This window comes from Apium graveolens, unplaced genomic scaffold, assembly GCF_009905375.1.
Source record: "Apium graveolens cultivar Ventura unplaced genomic scaffold, ASM990537v1 ctg5287, whole genome shotgun sequence".
In the NCBI taxonomy this organism is placed as follows: Eukaryota; Viridiplantae; Streptophyta; class Magnoliopsida; order Apiales; family Apiaceae; genus Apium; species Apium graveolens.
Window position 1 is genome coordinate 75,128 of NW_027418914.1, and position 23,117 is coordinate 98,244.

At 35.0% G+C, this 23,117-nt stretch overlaps 4 protein-coding genes across 5 annotated transcripts; 2 read left to right on the forward strand and 2 right to left on the reverse strand.

Annotated features, from left to right (window-relative positions):
- Nucleotides 1–731: 731 nt before the first annotated feature.
- On the forward strand, nucleotides 732–3,575 carry LOC141702584 (protein ACCELERATED CELL DEATH 6-like). Its single transcript, XM_074506242.1, has 3 exons — nucleotides 732–1,508; nucleotides 2,054–2,616; nucleotides 2,801–3,575. Exons 1-3 carry the CDS (start codon nucleotides 842–844, stop codon nucleotides 3,434–3,436), a joined length of 1,866 nt encoding a protein of 621 aa, XP_074362343.1. The 5' UTR covers nucleotides 732–841; the 3' UTR covers nucleotides 3,437–3,575.
- A 783-nt stretch (nucleotides 3,576–4,358) lies between these two features.
- On the reverse strand, nucleotides 4,359–5,376 carry LOC141702585 (late embryogenesis abundant protein Dc3-like). Its single transcript, XM_074506243.1, has 2 exons — nucleotides 5,216–5,376; nucleotides 4,359–4,946 (listed from the first exon to the last, which is right to left on the reverse strand). The coding sequence occupies exons 1-2, from the start codon at nucleotides 5,267–5,269 to the stop codon at nucleotides 4,554–4,556; spliced, it is 447 nt and encodes a 148-aa protein (XP_074362344.1). The 5' UTR covers nucleotides 5,270–5,376; the 3' UTR covers nucleotides 4,359–4,553.
- Nucleotides 5,377–7,227: 1,851 nt separating this feature from the next.
- On the forward strand, nucleotides 7,228–8,300 carry LOC141702587 (uncharacterized). Its single transcript, XM_074506246.1, has 4 exons — nucleotides 7,228–7,296; nucleotides 7,401–7,455; nucleotides 7,946–8,002; nucleotides 8,100–8,300. The coding sequence occupies exons 1-4, from the start codon at nucleotides 7,292–7,294 to the stop codon at nucleotides 8,298–8,300; spliced, it is 318 nt and encodes a 105-aa protein (XP_074362347.1). The 5' UTR covers nucleotides 7,228–7,291.
- Nucleotides 8,272–10,911, reverse strand: LOC141702586 (uncharacterized). Of its 2 annotated transcripts, XM_074506245.1 has the most exons (4): nucleotides 10,755–10,911; nucleotides 9,789–10,011; nucleotides 9,166–9,453; nucleotides 8,272–8,416 (listed from the first exon to the last, which is right to left on the reverse strand). In XM_074506245.1, exons 1-3 carry the CDS (start codon nucleotides 10,844–10,846, stop codon nucleotides 9,193–9,195), a joined length of 576 nt encoding a protein of 191 aa, XP_074362346.1. In that variant the 5' UTR covers nucleotides 10,847–10,911; the 3' UTR covers nucleotides 8,272–8,416; nucleotides 9,166–9,192. The 2 variants fall into 2 exon arrangements, with proteins under 2 accessions (XP_074362346.1, XP_074362345.1); XM_074506244.1 differs by lacking the exon at nucleotides 8,272–8,416 and having other exon boundaries at nucleotides 8,636–9,453.
- Nucleotides 10,912–23,117: the final 12,206 nt, after the last annotated feature.

The following is a 23,117-nucleotide window of genomic DNA, read 5'->3' on the forward strand; positions in this document are numbered from 1 at the left end:
CAACCCAACAATAAAATTAAATGCCCGCAATGATGGACTCAGTTGGTTAAGAAGAGGAAAATTATCCTCTTAGTCACAGGTTCGGATCCCACAGGAGGAGAATTTATGATTATGCCTCTTGAGCCCGAGCGTGTCGCTTAAATGCGGTTTACCTGCGCACCCGAAGGGTAGCGGCCGCGGGTTACCTACAATAAAAAAATAAAATTAAATAAAATTAAATACAACTAAAAAAACTTACAAAATAAAAAAATTGTATAAATATTCCAGCATGCTAACAATATATGGATTTTTTGATCACATGAGTTCAACCTGGTTGGTCAATGGTCAAAGCAACGAGAATGAGATTATGGTACATTTTTATATTAATATCTCATTTACACTCGGGTTAACCAAATTGAAATCCCATCAAAATATTTTAACACTAGAATGTTTATCTATTTTTATTTAAAAATATAGATATATGGTTATATTACCAAACTCAATCAATATTAATATTTAAATAATAAAGTTATAATGCACTATTTTCTTAAAAAAAACAAAAGTTTCTCAACAAGCTTTATAATGATTGAGGTGTGAAGACCAAGTTCTGTGGAAATGATTTTTTTTACCTCCTAAATTGTAGTCTACATAAAAAGCGATAAAGTACCCAAAGGCCAAAACTAAAGAAAGGGACAAAACATCAAATTTTAATAATGCAAATGTTCTGTCATTGATGACCTTTAGTTGAGGATATAATTGATAGTCTTGTCCAGGAATGCACTTGCACTCTCATTGATTGCTTCAGAGACAAGGAGATCACTTATACTCTTAATAATTGAGGATTCTCTGAGAGCTTCATCACATGGATTTTGCCTTGCATAAGGCGGTAATAACTAATAATGTAGATGCCTTGAAGGAGATAGAGTGCAGGCTTACTGTGGGCGATCAACGGACACCTACAAATAACACGGTGCTTCATCTTGCATGCCAATACGGTAGCAAAAAATGCGTGGAGGAGATTTTAAGTGTCCATGGATCACTACTTTTAGAGATCAACTCAAGAGGCGAGACTGCTCTTCACGGGGCAGCAAGAGAAGGACACTATGATGTGGTCGTTTTACTCATTAATGCAGCTATGCCTTTAACTGAAGAGAAAAAGCAGCAAGCACTGCAGTCTGCATCCACAGAACAAATAATGTCTGATCAACCATCATCGGATGATGGAGGTCCCTCATCAACTCAAGGTCGGCTGAAAATTCTAATTAGAAGTACGGACTCAGAAAATGAAACCGCCTTGCACCTGGCTGTACGATACAATCGGGAAGATGTGGTTCGACTGCTAGTACAACAGGATCCAGACCATACATATCTTCAGAACAAGGGTCACGAAACTCCACTCTACCTGGCTTCCATTAGGCATTACGATAGTATAATTTCAATTATTCTTGACAATTGTGCATCGCCGACGTTTGAAGGCCCTGATGGAAGAACAGCTTTGCATGCTGCCGTATTGACTTGTGGGGGAGGAGGTAAATATATCAACTTATCAATTTCTCCCGATTACTTGTTTTGTTGGCAGTGGAATATGTTCTTTAATTTGTTTTTATGCATCTAATCTTTATTTTGGTTTTGCCCGAATCATTTTCAACAAGTTCTTTACAAAAACAACGGCTTAAATCTGAAAGTAGTCACTGAAGTGAGGGTCACATATCAAAAATACTCTTCTGGTTATCGGGGTCTCCATGACACCATTCTAGTTGAGAGTAATGTATATATGTGCACATATCAAGTCAACGTCCTTAACTAACGGGAAAGTCGTTACTCAACTAGAGGGGTGTCATCGAGATCCCGATAACTAAAAGGGTATTTTTGATATGTGACTCTCACTTCAGTGTCTACTTTGAGATTTAAGCCCAAAAACAACCTCTCTACTATGGCTGCATCATTTTCTTTTTAGACCTTGCTCTATTAGCAAGATACACTACTGATATTTCATAATCAATTTTTATATATCAAATATTTGCCCCCTTTTTTGACATATCATTGAATTAAAAAAACTTTTTTCATGTATCAGAATGTGTTAAACTTCTATTGTCGAAAGGGAACACAGATTTGGTTGAGGTAGAAGACGATTACGGGTGGACGGTATTTCATTTTGCTGCATATAAACACTTTCACAGAATAGTCGAGCTTCTTCTCGCGGAAGACAAATATGTAGGGAACCGGTCGGTAGTGTACAAATTAGATAAGAAAGGAAGAATAGCTTTTCACTTAGCAGCATACGAAGGAGCTGTACGGGTGATGGTGGAACTTTTGAAATACTATCCAGATTCTTGGGAAATTGTAGATGGAAGTGGAAGAAATGTACTGCATATTGCCGTGGAAAAAAAACAGAGGAGGGTAATTACATATATTTTATCACAAGGTAGCGCGACAAGCAATAACCTATTAAGTCAAAGAGACAATGAAGGAAATACACCTCTTCACCTGATTGCCAAGTTAGCATGTTATATCCCCCAACTTATGGATCAAGGGAAACTTGACTGGAAACTGGACTGGGAAGTAACAGACTACAACAATCTCACTCCTCTGGAAGTATTACAGTGCAAAAGAGAGACTGATACTCTACCACATACGGTACGTGAGCTAGCTTACATTTTGATTTGATTTAGACACAGATGTGTTTGTTTCTGAAAATACAATTAGTCCTCAAAAATGTAACACTAGTTCTGTATTCTGTAATTAATGGCCAACTTTTTCTCGAACTGAAATGGAGTAACATAACAATCTCTATATGACATCGCAAAATCGTCTGTTGCAGCGGAGAGTTAGGAAGGTACGCAGAAAACTTATGGGAGCCAAAGTTATGAATCACCCGAACTTGCGGGATACACAAAATATGTCAGACCTTGAGGCCGGAAACAAAGTTGCGAGACGTCATAAAGAAATTAACAAAATATGTGTCAACGGATATAAGGAAGTGGTGAATACCCATATGATAGTGGCTGCACTCATTGCCACGGTAGCCTTAACAGCAGGATTCACCATGCCAGGTGGTTTTGATGGGAACAAAGAAAAGACTCAAGGATATCCGCAACTTTTAAGAAAGGCAGCTTTCAAAGCTTTCGTGATCCTAGATGCAATAACAGTATTGTCTTCAATTTCTTCAATGCTGCTTTACTTCGTATCAACAATGAGCAGACAATTCTTTTTTGTACAAATTGTGGTCACATTCTCTGGAGTGCTTAACGTTTGTTCGATAATAACAATGATGCTGACTTTTGGCACGGGAACTTATGCTGTGCTGGCGCCTTCATCAGCCCTGGCTATAAGTGTTTGTGTCCTCTGTACCTTCTTGTTTCCCCTAGGTTTTTTCATGGCTTTCTTTCCCTTCTTTTCCAACATGTTTTATATATTGACTAATAAGAATCATCTTCGACGTCTCAATAGGTGGTAGTTCAAAGTAGGGTATTAATTGTGCTTCTCTGCTTTGTAATCTAATACTATCATGATTGTACTCCCTGAACCACATTACTTTGATTCATGTAAGTTTTCTTTTGAAATAATCTGGAATTAAGTAAATTTTGTTTTGATCAGAGCAACTAACTCAGTTTTGAGCATTTTGCTTGGGATAATGTTCATTTGTTTGTTTTAGGAACCTTTCCCGGATGCATCATAGCATTTAATTGCATCATGTAATTGACTATTACATTTTAATTTTTTAGTGTTTTTGAACCTTGTGTTGTCAAAAATATTCAACCCCCAACGGCAAACACACAAATGATACCTAGAAGGAGATAAGAGGGCAGAGTTATGGTCGCTGACCAAAGGATACATACAAATGATACCGTCCTGCTCTTCCATGCCAACATGGCAGTGTAAAATTTCTGGAAGAGATTTTAAGTTCACATGAATCACTATTCTGGAGATAACTCAAGAGGGGAGATCGCACTCTACCACGCAGCAAGTGAAGGACACTATGATGTGGTTGTATTTACTCATTAAGCAGCTAAGCATTCCCTGCCACGACTCGGTAATATTTGTTGTGCCCAAAATCTTGCATGAGCTCGATTTAAGGTCCATAAGGAGATTGAGCCCCAATGGGATGAATTTGGAGATGGATGGGTGCAATTTTGGCCCAAAAATTGATGGTTTTGGAGGTATTTATACACCTGTACCATGTGAAGCTGCAATTTATTAGAAGAGGTTTTTCAACCTATATGAAGGTGTAGGCCACCAGAGAAAGTTAAAGCTAACTATTTTTGAGAACTAGTATTACTACTTTTTTACAAAATAATTTTTTATATTGATAAAATATTTTTTTTCTTGCTGATTTGGTTCATCATAGCTCTAAGAAAAAACAGAAAAAAGCTTCATAATACAAGAACAGAAACATCTCATAGAATTAAAAACATTAAAATCACACGTCCTCGGAACAACACAATACATTGACACAAATGTACCAAGTGAGCCAACCAGCATTATCATATAAGCCAGCTTACCCACTCAGATCTGAATGACCAACAATTTATTTTACAACAAAAACAAAACTAAAACAACCAACAATAAACCAGTCACTCAGTCCTGGTAGTACGAGTAGCAGCAGTAGTAGTATTTCCATCATTCCCACCACCCATACCAAAAGTACTCTTAACAGCTTCAGTAGCACCCTGAGCCATTCCCTTCACTTGTTCAGCTGCAGATGTCATCATTCCTCCAGTCTTCTCTTTTCCGGCTTGTGCAGTCTCTTTAGCTGACTCTCCCATCTGTGCAGCCTTCTCTTTTGTAGCCTGCAGAGCTCCACCAGTCTTTTCTTTTGCTGCTCCTGCCTTGTCTGAGGCATAGCTTCCTGTCTGGTCCTTCGACTCCACGGTCCGGTCTCGGGTGGTTCCGGCTAGCTCTGATGCCTTCTCCTTGGCTGCTTGGCCCTTGTCTTTGATTGTTTCAGATATTTGCCCAGTTTTCTCCTGTTCACAAATTCATCAAAGTTATTCAACATTTTGATACTTGCACACACATGTTAAACCAGTCAAAAAGTGTTTCCGAAACAGACTAAATTTTTAATATTTCTTATTTTATGCATCTTCCTCACATACAGGAGAATTCATATATTTACAAAACTGACTAACTTCTAATGTTTCAAATTTAATAATAAAATAATATAATAAACGAAACTGACAAACTTTTAATGTTTCGAATATAATAGTACAGTTTAGAGGTACAGAGTATAGGGTACCTGAGCATGGCCTTTGGCTTCACCAACCTTGTAGCTATCTTGATTAGATGCCATTGATGATTTTTGGTAAAACGAGATTGATAAAAAAGAAGTTTTATGTTTTGCTAGATTGCAAGATGTGTGTATTCGAGATTGAATAATGTTTTGAGTGAATTGAGTGTTGATTTGCATGAGTTTATATAAGCCCTTAAAGTGGTTATAAACAGGGCACGTGTCCTCAGCTTTGCTTGCATGTAAAAGGACACGCGTCGATTACTTGTTTAGATAAGAACAGTGCCCTTTGGGCTTTGGGACACTTTTAGTTTCACTTTTAAAACCTGTGAAATCAGACTTTTAGTTTATTTTTCAAATTAATGAAATATATAATATATACAGTTAAATCTCGATAATTAATAATTTCGTTAAAATAATATTTTTCTCCGTAATCAACAGAATGGACACAGTGTTTTTTTACTCCCGGTAAATTAATAAACTCGTTAAAATAATATTTTTTCTTGTTGCCAACCCTATTACTTTAAAGAGTTTTAACTACAGTGTAGTTGAAAAAATAGGAATTTTCAGTTTCATTTTGATAAAAACGAATTTAGAATATGTATGTATTACTCCCTCCGTCCCGTTAAACCTTTCCTCTTTTGACTTTCGGTACTGTTCACAGTAAGCGATTGACTACTAATTTACGTCCAATCCATAATATCAAACATAGTCATGAGTGATATCGTTGTATTCGTATTTATGAGTACTTTAATACAGTGAAATTTTTATATTTAATACTAATACGAATTTAAAGATATTAACAATCAAAAGTGTGCATTGGCAAACGTGTCCAACACAAATAAGAAACGTTTTTAGGAACGGAGGGAGTAGTGATTTATATTTATAATGTTAATAAATAAAATATAAATATAGTACGGGTCCAGTGTCGGTGGATGCATGTCTTGAAGAAGCCTCTAGATGGGACACGTATCATTTTACCTGCCACGTGTAAGAAGCTCAGTAGTATAGGCTGCAACGTAGCATGAATTATTTGTTTTTTAAATAAAAATAATGTGTAACCGTTTTGGGGTATGATTTATCTTCTCGGTGATTTTCATTTTGTATCTTCATTTTATTTGATTTCACAAAAAAAAGAAAACTTAAAATTTAGAGAAATGATTGTTTCTTTTAAAACGAGATATTGTCGACAGCTTACACGCAACTCGATTATTTCGGAAGAACGTTAGTCCGTCGTCTCAACCATCACGACTCGTATTTAAATATGAGAATCAACTTAAAACTAAATTAAAATTTTTGAGATGATAAGTTTTTAAAGTTTCGAATTAAGCCCGATGACCTGCAACGGACCGAGAAAGTAACTTTTCGTTCTTTTGAACAAAAATATTTCTCTAAGTTTCTTTAATAACATCTTAAGTTTTAAATTTATTTAAGTAACAAAATTATAAAATTATAACATCTATAAGTTTCTAGAAGGTTGTGCGATTATAAAACTTTTCTTATTTGCAAAAAATTGTCGCAAAATAATATATTTTTTAATTTTAGAATTGCAAAAAACTTTTCTTCTGCTCGAAACTTTTAATATGGCTGTAAATCGGGCCGAGCAAGCCGAGTTTCGAGCTGAGCGTAATTCAAGTCGAGATTAATCGAGTCGAGCCGAATCGACTCGTTTAACTAATCGAGCCTAAATCTTTACCCAAATTCGATTCGTTTAATTTCACGCTCGTTTAATTTCACTAGTCGAGGCGAGCCGGCTCGGATAATTAAACGAGTCGGAACTTCTGCCCGACTCGAATTACAACCCTTATTTTTACTGATTAAAAATGCAATTCTAACCAAAATGTCCTACCAAATTCTAAAATCCCATAAAAAAATGTAATAAAATTTTATTCTCATTAAACTAAAACTCCTCAATGCTGATCATTTTTTTAAAAAATTATGATTAGTTAATGTACACGTAAGCTCGAAAAAAACCGAAATCAGAGAGAGAACTGATTGAAGCAAATAAACGGATAAATAATATTTCCCTGTTTGACCGAGCAAAACGGTGATTGCATGGTTGACATGTGTTAGAATTTGCATGCCATGAGGTATGCTTTCTTTAATTCCAATTATGTTCATCCAACATATATACAGAGAGTTTACTTTTGCTCAAAAAAGCTAAAGAAAATAAGCTAATTTTTCATTTGTTCAGAAAGAAAATGGCAGATAACATGTACAGCTCTGATGGTGCTTCAGGACAAGCTCAGGTAATCCATCAAACAATCTCTAACAATTCAGATCTTATAAGCAGTGATTCGACTAGCGAAAATCGTTCTTTTTTAAAACAGCGTAGAACAAATATTCTCAATGTTGGATGTCTGTGTTTTTCATAAAGCGCGATCCTATATATATTCTGTTTACATTCTGTTTGCGCGACTGGTTGCGATGTATATATATTCCTTTTTAAAAGAGCGTAGAACAATTATTTTTAATGTTGGACGTCTCTGTTTTTTATAAAGCGCGATCCTATATATTCTTTTAATATTCTGTTTGCGCGACTGGTTGCAATGTATATATATTCCTTTTTAAAAGAGCGTAGAACAATTTTTCTCAATGTTGGACGTCTGTGTTTTTCACTTAGTGCGATCCTATACATATTCTGTTTGCGCGACTGGTTGCAAATCGCAATGTACGAGGTGTTGGTGGTTATTATTTCCTAATCAATAAAATTTATTTTTATCAATTTTTCTTAATCAGTTAAGGAGGGATGAACATATGGGTAAAATTGCAGAAGACACTAATTTCCTTAACCAGGTGCACATCTATCCATCTACATGTATTACACATCTTTCACAATCATATTGTAATCGTCAATTGTTATGAATGCATATACATTTTATCGAATTTGCAGACAGGAGAACAAGTGAGAACAATGGCACACGGAGCAGCTGATGTAGCATCAGGAGCAGTGCAGGGAACAATTTCTCTGGCACAGGGGACTGCCATGGGAGCAGCCAATGTTGCCTCAGGTGCTTCCGATATCATGAGGAGTACTTTCGGAGGAGGCTCCAATCCGTCTTCTGCTCCAGACCACAGCAACAAACGATCCTAGTTCTCGGATTTCCTGGTTTAGGTCATCAGGCCACATACCTTGTTTTACTAGTCTCGCATTTGTATCTTTCAATAAATCTGTTGTACTTCTCTCGAACGTAACAGTAATAAATCTACCTGTTTCACGAAAAAGCACAAACTGCGATTTACTGTTTATTCACATTGCTGCAGATAATATATTTAGGATCAAATCACATTTGCAAAGAACTTAAACAAGAAGTTTACAAGCTATGAATACAGCAAAAAGTTACCAGAATATGTATGTATGTTAAAATTGATCTTAACCTGAATTTGCATTTACAAACAAAAGTTTGATGCAGTTTTCAGGCAAATTAACTTCTACCATATATACATAAAAAATCATGAGCTATCTACAGTTTATTAAGTTGAATCACTTCTACCCTGACTATAACTGGGGATTGACACATCTCGCAAAAACAGATTTTTCGGCCCATGGTCTGTGTGCATCCATATAATCATGGTTCTTGCCACTGAGATGGTACTGAAAATAAACATAATGTAGTTTCTAAGTTAATAATCTCACAATAACTACTTGACCAACAATATAATGTAGAACACAATATTGTGTATGTTTCTAGGCTATATAGAACAGCAGAGCAAACTGAGAACACTGCAATTACAAGTAACGCAACGTGATACTTCTACTAGTCACCCAATTGGTTCCATGACAATACTGCTTGATATATATTCTAGTACAAAATTGGTTTCCTTGGCAAAAAGATGGATACAGAGCCAAGTCACACACTTTTCTGGTCTAAAACCAGTCATATATACCATTCTATTGTACGGAATGGGAAATTATCCATCTACAGAATTATACTTGTGACATGATTTACGAGTTTCACCTCAACTAGTATTTGCTTTGGATATCTCTACACGTCTTTGCGCTTAGCAGTGAAACAACGAATAAGCTTTTGCACATCCCCTTTGACAGAAAAGAAGGCTAATACCAAAGCAATTGACATCGTGGGATACATATATGCTGATGAACGATTTTTGATGCCATGTTGTCCAAGAAAGGCTTCCTTCGCAAGACCCCATATAATGAGAAGTATTCCAGAGATGCCCAGCCTCCAAGATCCTACAAGGCCGAGAAATGCACCTGCCACAGCAAAATAGCTCCCAACAAGAACCTGTTTTACAGAGGGTGGCCACAATTTTAGCGTAAACTATATAATGCCAATTATCATTTTCCTAATTAAAAAAGCTGGGTCAATATTGTCTCATTAAATATCATAGTTACAGAGGACATATCTGAATTAAATTAAGGTTTATGACAGTACTCGGGATTATGTATGATTCAAAGTTAAATATGTAAAACTACGAAAATCTTTCAAACACGCTAATTAGAAACTTCTAAATTATGATGAATCAGCAACCAACCTATTCTAAACCACTACAAAATCTAAAAAGTAAGAATTCAACTAATGTCCTATACCACAAATGAATCGAGCAGAGACATACACACCTCCAGGTAATAATATTCCATCCTCGCAGAGGCTTTCTTAAACCTATATAGATTAAGCACCTTACTGTAGCTGGGGAGGGGCTTGGCTTTATAAATTGCTTTTCCAACAGCACCTGGGTATAAAAGGACCTTCATTACAGCTTGGGGAACGTATTGACTTGCAATCAACTGAGAGGACGTCACTTGTAACGGGGACTTGCAGATACCAAGTCTGCATGGGATTCTGAAATAATACGGACAAATTATTGCAAATTCTACAATTCGACTCAAACTATTCATTCACTCACTATAATTACACAACCACTTTAAACAAAACAATTACTCTGAAGTCTGAATTGGTTTAATAATCACATTAAGAATTGTGTACAAAGCACAAATCCTCGGCATTACTTCCCCCAAAATCCCGAGATAGAAAACAACACGATAACATCCAAAAACGCGATGAACCTCTGAAATTAAACAAGTACGCATACTTACTCGAAAGCTACACATAACTATGCAATGTAATACTTACTCGAACGCTACAATGGAATAAATTCTCTTTCTTCGAAACACAATTGACATATTGCGAAAAACATTGCACAACGTATCGTAAACATAAACATGTCTGAACAGGCGTTTCTAAAATGTTCTCAATAGAGCGCGACCCGTAAAATCGAGAAATGTAACATGTTGTCGTTGGGACAACATACCCAAGTTCATTTACAATTCACAATAAAAAATAATCTAAATTTACCGTACATTATTGCATCGAATAATAATAATTTCATAAAAAAGTCCAAAAACGAGAAATTAAAAAAAAGGGGGCAAACAAAACACAAACATGATGATTCTTCCGTACAAGTATAAGCAAAAGCAAGAATACCTAGATGAATATTTTACATTTATCAAACAATATTAATTTTATTTAACATAATATATATGCAAACACATGTTTAATATGGTAAAAAATATGAAATTTAATACCTGAAAAGAGGGATTTGAAGGAGGATGAGAAGGAAAAAGACGAAAGAAGCTTTGCGAGAAATTGATTTTGCCCATTTCTTTGAAGACGCCATTGATGAATTATACGGACAAGCTTTTTTTTTACTGTCTTTGGTTTGTTTTACGATTTACAATGGTATACTATTTGGTTGGTAAATAATATATCAATTCACAATATTTACCGGTTCTTCCTAAATTACCTTTATCGCCTCGATAGGCCAATTCATTTTATGTAGAGAAATTATGAAAAATATTTTTTTAATTATTTTATAATTTTATTTTTTTGTAATACGAATTAGTATTAGAGAAACCAAATTATTATTTTGACAAATAATTAAAGTTATTTTTTTGGCTATGTTTAAAATTGCATTTGATTTAACCATGATTTGAGAATACAACACAATATTAATAAAAATATTTATATGGAGAGGTATTCATGAGATTATGGGGTAAAATAGCGTTTTGGTCACTCAAGTGACCACTAACTTTCACTTGGGTCATCGAACTCAAAAAACTGTCAGTCAACTGATCACACTCATAAAAGTTTTCAATCAAGTCACTACCCGATAATATCATTAAGTTTTGGACGGAAAGCTGAATCAGCAAGTGACATGGCTTCCACGTCATATGACCGTGGTACCCGCCCTTTTACCTTCTTTCCACCATGTCCACTTCCAAAAGTTCCACAACCTCAACCCCATCCGTGAACAATTCATTTAACTCGTATAGAATCCATAAAAATAACTTCGGTGTCGATCATGGCTATGATAATATTAAATGTAAGTGTGATATTGTATCACCCCTTCAAGAAGCTTGGAAAGAAGCTCCTCAAGATCCGAGTCAAAGGTTTTTTGGCTGCAAGAACTATAGGATCCCTGCAAGAAGTGCAATTTTTTTGTGGGCTGATCCACCCTACACTGATAGAGCCTGAGAAGTTATACATGGATTGAAGTAAAAATTGAAGATGAAAGATGTCGAATTGGCTAAAATAAGCAAGAGTTGAGTTTCGTAGAAAGGAAAATGTTAGTAATTGATGAAGAGCGTATGTCAATGCAAAAAAAGATGGACGACGTAACATAAATGGTGAAGGAAAAAACTCATTTCAAAACGAAGAAGATGCTATGCTTTGTTATCTTAGTTTGTTTTGTGGTTATGTTATTTAAGTAATGTTACTGATGTAATGTTTATGTAAGAATTATTTGAATGTAATGTTATGGATGTTATTGTTTATGTTTTTATGAATGAAATGTTTATGTTTATGTGATAGTATAACATTGAGATGTGCGAAATAAACACAGTGTCAAAGTTATATATTAAGACCACGAGATCAATCCATAGTGCGTACATAGAGTTATACTACAGAATTAGTAGTTCAAAGTCACAAAAGAACTCAAATGACAAGAAGTTTAAAGTTAAACACACTATCTTAAAAAGACTCAAATGGTTCTAATTTTGGCATAAATAATTCATCTACTTTTTTCTTGGGTGTGGCAGTCCTGCTACTCTCTTTCTTGGAGTTGAATTTTTCACTTGTCCCGCTGCACTTGTTGGAGTTTTGTTGCTAACTGGTGGATTAGTCACAGTTGGAGTGGTCACGGGTGGAGTGCTAACAGGTGGAGTGTTGCCAGTGCTCACTTGTCCCATATGCTTCCTCAACCCCGAATTTGGCATCTACAATACAAATAAAAAATGTATTAAACAAACCATTGATATAAACTTATCTTAAACATTTATCGACATAAACTGATGTAACTTACAAATTTCATGACACTGCCGGTAGTTTCCTTAGGCTGTGATTTCTGGATTGAGGCCTCCAATTCATCGAGTCTTTGTGTTTGTTCTTGTTCTCTCAAGATCTCATCCATCATATCAGTTTCACCTGTTGTTTCCTCTCTCCCCTGTCTTTCCAGTTCTTCCACAACTTCATCTTCTGCAATTTATTCATTCTGTGTCTTCTTTTCCCTGTTCCTCTTCTTTGAATTCTCTGGGAACTTATCTTTATTTGGACATTTACCCCTTTTGTGGCCAGCTTCTCTGCACAGACCGTAATGCATAACTCTACCCTCATAGCTAACTCTTACCTTCTTACCACTGGACACAACACCCTCCCAACCCTCTCTCCTTCTCATCTTTTTGGATCTGCCTTTTAGTTTTTTTTAATTAGTGGATGTAACACCAAGTCACCCTCCACATCTTCCCAAAAATCTCCCCCCTTATCACATCCAAACAGTATGAATAAGTCTGCATATATGTTTCTTTTGAATAACATGAGTTAACATAATCAATGGGATTCTTTCTAGCCTCTTGAATTGCAGTAACACCATGACAACAGGGTATACCTAACGAATCCCAGACTCTACAAGAACATGACCTTCTTTGCAGATTAACTGAACAAGATGTGCCCCTACCCTTTACAACATAAGTCTCCCTACCATCCCACAGAACAGTAAGCCCACATGATTCCTTAATTGCTTCATCTTAAATTTTTTTAGCTTTTGGAACAATAACAATATCCTGTCTTGACATTCTATCTCTTTTTTGATGAACTCTTGTCATAAGCATGTCATGGATCTCTATAAGCATATCAATAATAGGCATATATCTTGCTTTCAAAATCCATGAGTTAAAACACTCACTTATATTATTTTCAGTAGAATCAGTCAATGAGTGTGTCTTAAAGAAAGCCTTAGACCCCATACATGGTTCTAAGTCACTCATCTTCTCAAAAGCACCTTTAGAGGCTTTCTCAAGTGCCTTCATTTCTTTCTTATAGGCCTGGGGGTGAGTTGTTGTTGATGCTTCAAAAAATGCACTCATGACCAAATTACTTGGATGTTTGCTCTTTAAGTTGGCAGATAGGTGTCTGGTGCAAAATCTATACTCCACTTATGGTAACAATTCCCTGATTGCCTTGTCCAGCCCCTGACATATAAACAATACATGATTTAGATCAAGATGAAAATTAATTGAAAGTTGTACAAGTTGGGAAATAAGTACCTTCTGTTGGTCAGAAATGAGTGTCTTCCTATGTCCATCTTCAAGATCAAGATCAGCTATTAACAGCTCCAGAAACCACTTCCATGACTCATAGTTTTCACTTTCAACTACTGCCATTTCTACAGGGTAAATACAATTTTCTGCATCTCTCCCTACTGCAGAAGCAATTGGCCACCAGTCACTATCTTCAAGAAGCACCCATCAAGGCCTAGAACTGGTATGCAAGAATTTTTCCACCCATTCTTTAAGGCTGCATAACACACATATATTCTTCTAAATCTGTTTGCATCTCCTTCTTGCAACCTTGTAGTAGAGATCTTAACTGTGTTGTCTTTGTTACTCCTTAAAACCTCACCTGCAAATTTTCTAATTTTGGCATAATGTTCTTTCATTTTCTCCTCAATACCACAAAGAGCTTGCTTCCTAACTCTGGAGCATTTAGAATCACACACATCTACCTTGAGTACCCTTTTAAACTCTTCCTGCATCTCTCCAATTTTCCAGTTTGGATTTTTCCTAATTTTATCCCCATACAGATCTACAAGATACTTGGTAGTGAGTAGCTTGTTTTTATAATTCCACACACAGTTATGCTCATATATTATTGACTTCAAGTGCCACACATCCTTTTCTTTATTATAACTTACCCACATTCTAAAAGGACACCCATGTGCACACCCAACTTGGACCCTTTTTAAGTCATCGTGTAGGAACTTGTAGTATCTACCACTAGCCATTGAACAGGACCTCACAGCTTGCTTAAAGTCACTCTTACTACCAAATACCATCCTAGCTTTAAATTTAATATTATTGGCAGATGTGTTAATATTAAAGACCCCATCTACACACTTCATTTTTTGTTTATCTGGGGGAGGGTTAGCAAAATAGAACTCATCATCACTCTCCTCACTACTAGGATAAAAACCCTCATCTGATCCAGTAGAATCATCATATTCCATCCCTGACATTTCATGTAAATTAGTTTCCCTCTCCAATTCATCCTTTTTTCTTTTTTCTTCTCTACAAGCTTTCCTAATTTCTACATACTCATCATCACTACATTGATAATTATCCATTTCTTCATCAGATTCAGGGGCATAACTCACATGATACACATAAAGAACAATATTATAAGCACATTCCTTACTTAATTCAATCAATATTGGCTTACTTTCAGTATTCAATATATAAATATTCAATGCAGGAGTTCTAAAATAAAGGGAATCATACTCACCAACAACAGCACCAAATGTGGTCTTTAAATCATTAATACTAAGGTTTTCAAAGTCGATATCCTTATAAACCTTTTTGACATTACTTGTGTAGGAGGAAAACAGAACATGAACAAAATAACCTCCATAATAGACTGTCACATTGTACAAGTTTTTCCTGTTAAATATAAACAAATTAAGAACCCTAATTGCAAATATGACCATATAAAATCATATATTCAAAGCAAGAATATTTAACCCTAATTAACTGTAAAAAGTTTAGATATAACTTTATTTACGTTGCTTTTTTATCGATGGTCTGATTTCATCTTCAAAATTTGATTCAGCTTCATTACCTTTCTCCGTTTAATTGTTGTCTCCATCTGATGCAAACAGGTAATCGGTATCATCGGTATCGATATCATCGATTGGTTGAGTTAAACGAACCTCAACACCTGATCGAGTTCGAACCATTGATCGTACAGTCGGTTGTAAAGAGGGGTTTTAATTTGTTGGGATAAAGGGTTTTAATTTTGGGATAAAGGTTAAAAGGGTCGTGGGTTTTAATTGGCTCGGGTTTAATTTGTTGGGTGGTTTTAGGATTGGGCGGGTCAATTATCTGATGTGGCATCCGACTTGTAAATATTTAACGGAGAGCCGTCTATAGTCAACGTGATTTAACGTTCGTGAAATTTTTAACGTGTGCAATGATTAAGTTGAACATTTTTATTTCTTCAGTGACCTCATTGGCAGCTTTTTGAGTTCGATGACCCAAGTGAAAGTTAGTGGTCACTTCAGTGACCAAAACGCCATTTAACTATGAGATTGTGCGAAAGATGATCGAAAAATTAAGATGAACAAAAAAAGATGTGATAGATGATATTGATCAACCCGATGGACAAGTTTTTGACTCAGTTCAGAAATAATATTAGTGTGACAATTGTGATAAATGGCATTTTTTTCGATATAATATTAAAACTAAACAAGTGCCTGACAATCAATTGTGTAATATGATATCTTGACTTATTAAGTACTAGCTTAAAACCCGTGCGATGCACGAATTGCTCATATCTTTTTCAGTATAAGATATAAGTTTTAAAAAATTATTTTGAACTGATTATTAAATATGCTCATTTTTAATTTTAAATGATATGCCTTCATGATAATTAGATTAATACATATATATAAAAAATACAATATCTCCATTATGTTTGGGACATTAGAAAATACTATTTTAACAAAATTATTACTTAATTGATTAACAATAAGAGCTATTTCAAAACACATTATTAATTTGATTTATCCGGGTTAGTGGTTTACAATATTTTATTTTATCCCGATGCCAATTACTCAGACTAAATTCAACTAATTTTTTTAGTTTAATTTTAATTTTTTTAAGTCCGAATCAATAAGATAATTTTGTTTTAGCCCAAATAATTAGTATATATGATTTTGTTCCTGTTGGTCAAATTATATTTTGATTATTTTTAATTTTATGTTAGTTTGGATCAATTGTGTAATAAACTTTTTATCATGGATGAATAATACTCCCTCCGTCCCTTTGAATTGTTAAAATTTGAAATGAAGTGTTCGACACACATTTTAAGGCTCTTGTCTAGTATAGTTGTATAACTTATTTTGAAATTTTTATTTTTCTGAATAATAGTTTAAACATTTAATATTTATCCAGAAGACAAAAATTTGAAAAATAATTTATGTAACTATACTAGATAGGAGCCTTAAAATGCGTGTCGAATACTTCATTTCGAATGTTAACAATTCAAAGGGACGGATGGAGTATATATTAATTTGTTTATCCCGGTTCAATAATATAATTTTTTTTACACAGATCAGTAGTATTTATTAATTTGTCTTAACTCGAGGCGCATAATATCAACAAAATTCAACTAATTATATTTACTTTTGCTTAAATTTATTTCGGTCTGAAATATCAATTAGAATAATGTAGAACTGAATATGAATAAGAATATAAATTGATAAAAGAAGTTGAGTTTAATATCAATTATAATGATATAGAGTTCTATATGAAATAAAATTTAAATTATTAGAGGAAATTGATTTTAATTTCAATTTGAATTAGAGTTGTCCTACTTATCAATTAAAATAAGGGTAATTAAATAAATTCAGCGAGTACCGACCGACCGACTACCAAAATTTTAATGTTTTGTCTATTATAATATAGTATAGATGGGATGGATTATTCTCTTGATGAGCTATATAGGTCATTACTTACAATTTCAGATTTTTATCGATTTCAAGTTGGATATTATTGGAGTTCGGGAACTTAGAATTGGAGTCAGTTGACTTTTGAACTTCCGTTAGCTGCGGTTTTGTAATAGTCTCCTTCGTAACTGAATTTTGGATAAATAAATTGTATATTGTATTAGTTTTGGTTTAGATTTAATGGTCCAGAAGTGCGGGAAGTTACAGTTGGTATCAAGAGCAGACTGTCTTTCGGAGTGCATTAGGTATGAGACTAGTACATTCTCTAAGATGTGTTCCCGTCGACCATAGTTTAAGTTTGACCTATAGAAGATTAGAGGGAGTAGATGTATAGGATCGTTGTGAATTTGGGGACCAAATTCTTTTTAAGAATGGTAATATGTAATATCCCGTAATTTTTAGAATTATAATAATAAAAGGAATAGAAAAAAATGATTAAAATTGGATTAGGTTAGGATTTAAAATTTAAATTAGAACAATGGGCCTAAAATTTGGATCAGATTCTAATACGAATAACTTATAGATTAATAAATAGGGTTTTGTATCGTTATAAATACATCTTATTCGCCTTCCTCATCTTAATTATTAAAATTCGTAGGGTAAAAAGTCATTAAAATCAACAATCTTGTAAAATTCTTAGAAAATTCATCGTAAGTCGGAATTTGTTGATTCTGGACTTTTCGGGAAGATCTTTTCGTTCTTTACAACTTTCGTGTTTTGGGATGTTCAAGAAAACATCGTTTAGAGGGTCAAAATAGTAAATTTAGATCTGGTCAGGTTTTGAGGTAAGCTTTCGACCAATCTTGCTAATATTTTCTAAACTATATGTTATGCGCGTATATTTGATTATCAAAATTTGGGCTAAGTGATGATATATTTGAAAGTAATATGTGTTATAGTATATGTATTGTTGTATATGTCTGATGTCTAGATGATAATTTTGAATCTCTGATTTGTGCCATGGTTTGTGAAAATATCGAATAAGAACTTAGGACCGTAGTCATCGGCTTGTAGTGACAGTTTTCTGAAAATTTAGGACCGTTATCGCCAGTTTGTGGTGGTCTTGGCATGTATTATGAGTTTTGAATTATTGTTGTTTATGTGCTATGTGTATTATAGGTATCGAACAAGAATAAGAATATGTATCGAAAGTGTTTGTTTCGTATATCGTATCGTATAGAATATCGTATTTTGTTATATATGTATGTTTTATTTGGCCCGGTAGTTGGATCGATTATTTTCTTGCTGGGCTGTATAACTTGTTACTTATAATTTCGGGTTTTTATCGATTTTGGGTTGGATATCATTGGAGTTCGAGGACTTAGAATTGGAGTAGATTGACTTTTGGACTTCCGTTAGCTGCGCTTTTGAAATAGTCTCCTTTGTAATTGAATTTTGGATAAATAAATTATATATTGTATTAGTTTTGGTTTAGATTTAATGGTTCGAAAGTGCAAGTTGTTACACATAATCTCTGCAAATAGGAACTTTGCTTTTTCATATAGCGAGTGACTGGTGGTACGGGGGATTATGCGGCAGTCACCGCCGTCCATGGCGGCCCGGCGGCGGTGACGGGCGGTGGGTGGTTGGGAAGAAGGAGAAGGAAGAAGAGGGTTTTGATGTGGAGTTTCAGTGTATATTTTCGGTGGTTGATTGGAGAAAGAGAGGGAGAGATGGAGGGAGTAAGAGCGAGATCGAGGGAGAGATTAAAAGAGGATATGAGTATGATGTGTGAGGTGGAGTTACCACCGTCGTGGTGGGGGCGGTGGCGTCGAACGGTGAGAGAGGGAGGAGTTCGAGAGTGAGATATTGAGAGAGAATAAGAGATTGAGAGGGAGAGATTGAGAATTAGAGAGGGCTGGAGAGTGCGTGTATGTGCGTGGTTGTGTGTGAGTGTGTGAATGTAGTAGAGGGGTGATGCAACTGTGTCATGATAGGAAGAGATCGAGATTGAGAGAATGATTGGAAGGTGTGTGTGTTTGTTATGTGCATGAGTGTATTTTTCCGGCGTATGAGGCACTACCGATGCACCGATGACAATGGTGATAATCGAGAGAGACATATGGAGTAGGGTGAGAGAGAGGGAGGGAGGGGGAGAGAGAGAGGGAGAGAGAGAGAGTGTGTGAGAGATGGGGAGAGAGCTGGGGTGCAGTGGGGCGGGGGTGAGTCGCCCCGCCCGACCGGTGACCACCATGGCCGAGAGGTTGTGATGGTGATGACGACGGGATGATGTAGTAAAAAGGAAAGTAAAAGATATTAAAATGAATTTTATGTTTGGATCATTAGTGCCTTGATTGAAGGTTTTATTTGTACCTTGATTGAATGTGTTTTGTACCTTTTATGGGTGGTTTTTTGGTGGCAAAATGTAACATCCCACATCGATAAGAATAAGAGTGTTTGAGACCTTTATAGATACAAGTAAACAACCAATGTGTACCAAATCGATAGCTTTTTCGGACTGACCCATGGTAGGTTGTTGGTCCGGTACACATTCGGTTGTGGGCTTGGGTGTTATAAATGGTATCAGAGTTCTGCCCGGCCGAAAGTGCAGAGACACTGCCCGGCCGGAAGTGCAGAGACAGTGCCCGGGTTCTACATGTTTGTTTGTGAGATCGAAGAGGACGTCGATCCTATAAGAGGGGGTGTTTGTAACATCCCACATCGATAAGAATAAGAGTGTTTGAGACCTTTATAGATACAAGTAAACAACCAATGTGTACCAAATCGCTAGCTTTTTCAAACTGACATGTGGTGGGTTGTTGGGTCCGGTAAGCATTCGGTTGTGGGCTTGGGTGTTATACAAAATATTTGGCCTTTTAGATGAAATTGTATGCCAATTTATTTTTGGCTTATTTTTGTCTAACTAAAGATTTTTTTTGGTTAGATTTTATTTATTTTCTTTACTTTTTGAATAATTTATCGAATATTATTTTAATATATTTTTCTTTTAGTTCACTTGTTTTATTTTTCAGGATGCTGAAAAGAGTTTTAATGGCTACTTCTCTTATCAAACGTTTAAAGCACAATCATTTATCCGGGAAACACGAATCCGAAAAATTTTCAGAATATAATAGATCGTTGTAAGAGATTTAATGGAGGTTCTCTTATCAGATTTAAAGATCAAGTATCAACCAAGATCTCGGATTAAAAGATAATTTTGAATATATACGAGATTGTCCGCGCAACAATCATACACCAGTTTACTTATTTTTGTATATAATATATTTTTAGTGGGTACTCTTCCCCCCCCCCTCCATTTTATCCCATTGGGTTTTACTCTTGCGGGATAATAAGGTCTTTTTTGTGGGTTATCTGATCGGACATTGGGGCGATATTGTCTAAGTTTCTGGGAGCACTTGTCTGATTTTCAGTTAGATTGCTTTTCAGTTAGATAATATACTCTGATGAATGAAGGAAACTTTGTCCCCTTCCGGGTTGTATTCTTGATATTTATCAATGAAAAAATATATATATTTCTGCAAAAAAAGAGAGTTAAAGAATATAAGTATAAAATTATTATAGATGTATTAATTTTTTTAATATGAAAATAATTTTATTTTAAGTATATATTTTTAATTTTACATATACAAAAAGTATTTGTTTCGGATTCAAAATGTTATTATATATTTTCTATATTTAGGTATATATAATTTGAAAAAATATATATGAACAGCATGCTGAATTTTAAAAAAAAGGTTACAAACTATAGTCGTTTATTTTACGAGGAATTACCAAAAATACTACTTTTCTAAGTTTTTTGTAATTTAACTATTTTGTAATTTTTTTTTTGCAAAAATACGGTTTGTAATTTAAAGCAACCATATATGCACTTTCTTTTACGTTTTGAGAAAATTGACTGAATTTTATTGATTGAATTTGAGATTATATCAAGTTATATTTGAGGTTGATCCGATTGTATCGGATTGTAAAACCGTATTTTTTACGAAAAAATTGAGGACATTTGCTTTTAATGGAAGTAAGGACTACAAAGTTTTAAGGCCATTAGGAGAGGAAGACCCATATGTTTATAGCATTTATGCAAATTACTGATCAATACGGCAGGAAGAATCACTGATAAATGACAAAAAAAACACAGATACATGGATAAATAGCAGTTCTTCTTGACTCCTCCCATCTATTTCTGATGAGAGGGTATAAAAATACAACATATTTTCATATATTGACAAGTTGACAATCACGGTGCATAATGAATTACCAATTATTAGAAATACAGTGTAACCAGATAGTTATATTTTCAGTGAATTAAATAACAGAGAAACAATAAAAGAAAGTGAATTGGACTAAGAAAAATACTGAACACTCTCTATTGATTGGTAATAATGTGAGCCAGTGAATGTTTTATGACATGTTAATCTAATAACAAGCAAACTCTTTTAATTTCCATATAGATTGGTAAGTAGATCAATCAATACATGAAATAATGTCTTCTTCTGTGTGCTTTGCAAGAATACCTTGAGTTTGAAATATATTTAAATCAACGAGAAGAATAAAATTTAGAAGCTTACATGCTAAATGACTGTCTTGGATACCTAAATATAGTTTGTGAACTTTCAAATCAGGAACAAATGAGGGATACAAATCAAAATTATCGAGAGCAAACATAATATTTCCTTCAACACAAACAGCGATAAAACTGAAGTCCTTCCTCCTATATATACCAAATATTGGAAATCTCCCCATAATGCAAAAATTTTATGGAGATGTAATCATCTGCTGTTTTGATCAACTTATGAGGTAAAACTGTTCAAAAGTTATGGTCTTTCTCGTACTTCAGGAATCTCGCAAGTAAACCTTCTATTTTTTCATGACTTCCAGCTTCTTCTGTTTCAGTTTTCATCTCCGTTTCCGTTTCTGTTATTGTTTCAGAGACGGAGGTCTCCGAAGATTTGGACAAACCATGAATCTGCTTGTATGAATCACTATGAAACAGTCCCAGGCTCTCGATGCATCCTTAAATTTTTTATTCCTAGCTTCAACTTCTTCTGGGGTGTCAATATCAGAGTCCAGGGGTGGAGAGGCGAAGAAGTCTGGAGAGTCTACGTAACCAATGTTGGGTTTAATCTAAACTCATTTATTTATGTTAGTTATTTTATTTATGTTAACGTTGGTTTTACCAGGGTGTGTCTTACCATGAACTGGTCACAGTACGTGGAGTGATTGTAGGAACTATAGCTTTGAATAATAGTAGTTGAGTCATGTTAGGAGTTTCTGTTTTAGCTTTGAATAATATATGGAAAGGCCAACAGTTCAACATTTGAATGTTGCAAAACTCATACTCAGATACATAAAAGGAACTCTGAACTTTGGTTTGGTCTATTCGAAGAATGGAGAAAACACTTTGCTAACGGGCTACTCGGACAGTGATTTAGCAGGACATGTGGATGATCAAAAAAGTACAGGTGGTATGGCGTTCTACCTCAACGAAAACCTTATAACCTGGGTCTCACAGAAACAAAAATGTGTTGCGTTATCATCATGCGAGGCTGAGTTTATGGCTGCTACGGCTACGGCTTGTCAAGCAATTTGGTTGAGAAACTTGTTAAGACAAGTAACAGGGAAGTATGATGGCCCAGTGGTGTTGTTCATAGACAACAAATCTGCTATCGATCTTGCTAAGAATCCGGTGTTTCACGGACGTAGTAAACACATTGATATCCATTACCATTTCATTCGTGAATGTGTGGAGAAGGGAGAAATAATCATAAACCATATTTGCTCAGAGAATCAAAGGGCAGATATCATGACTAAGGCACTTGCAATCACTAAATTCGAAGCTATGAGGAAACCGCTTGGTGTCAAGAGCCTGAACAAATGACTTTAAATTATGGGGGAACATGTTGGGTTTAATCTAAACTCATTTATTTATGTTAGT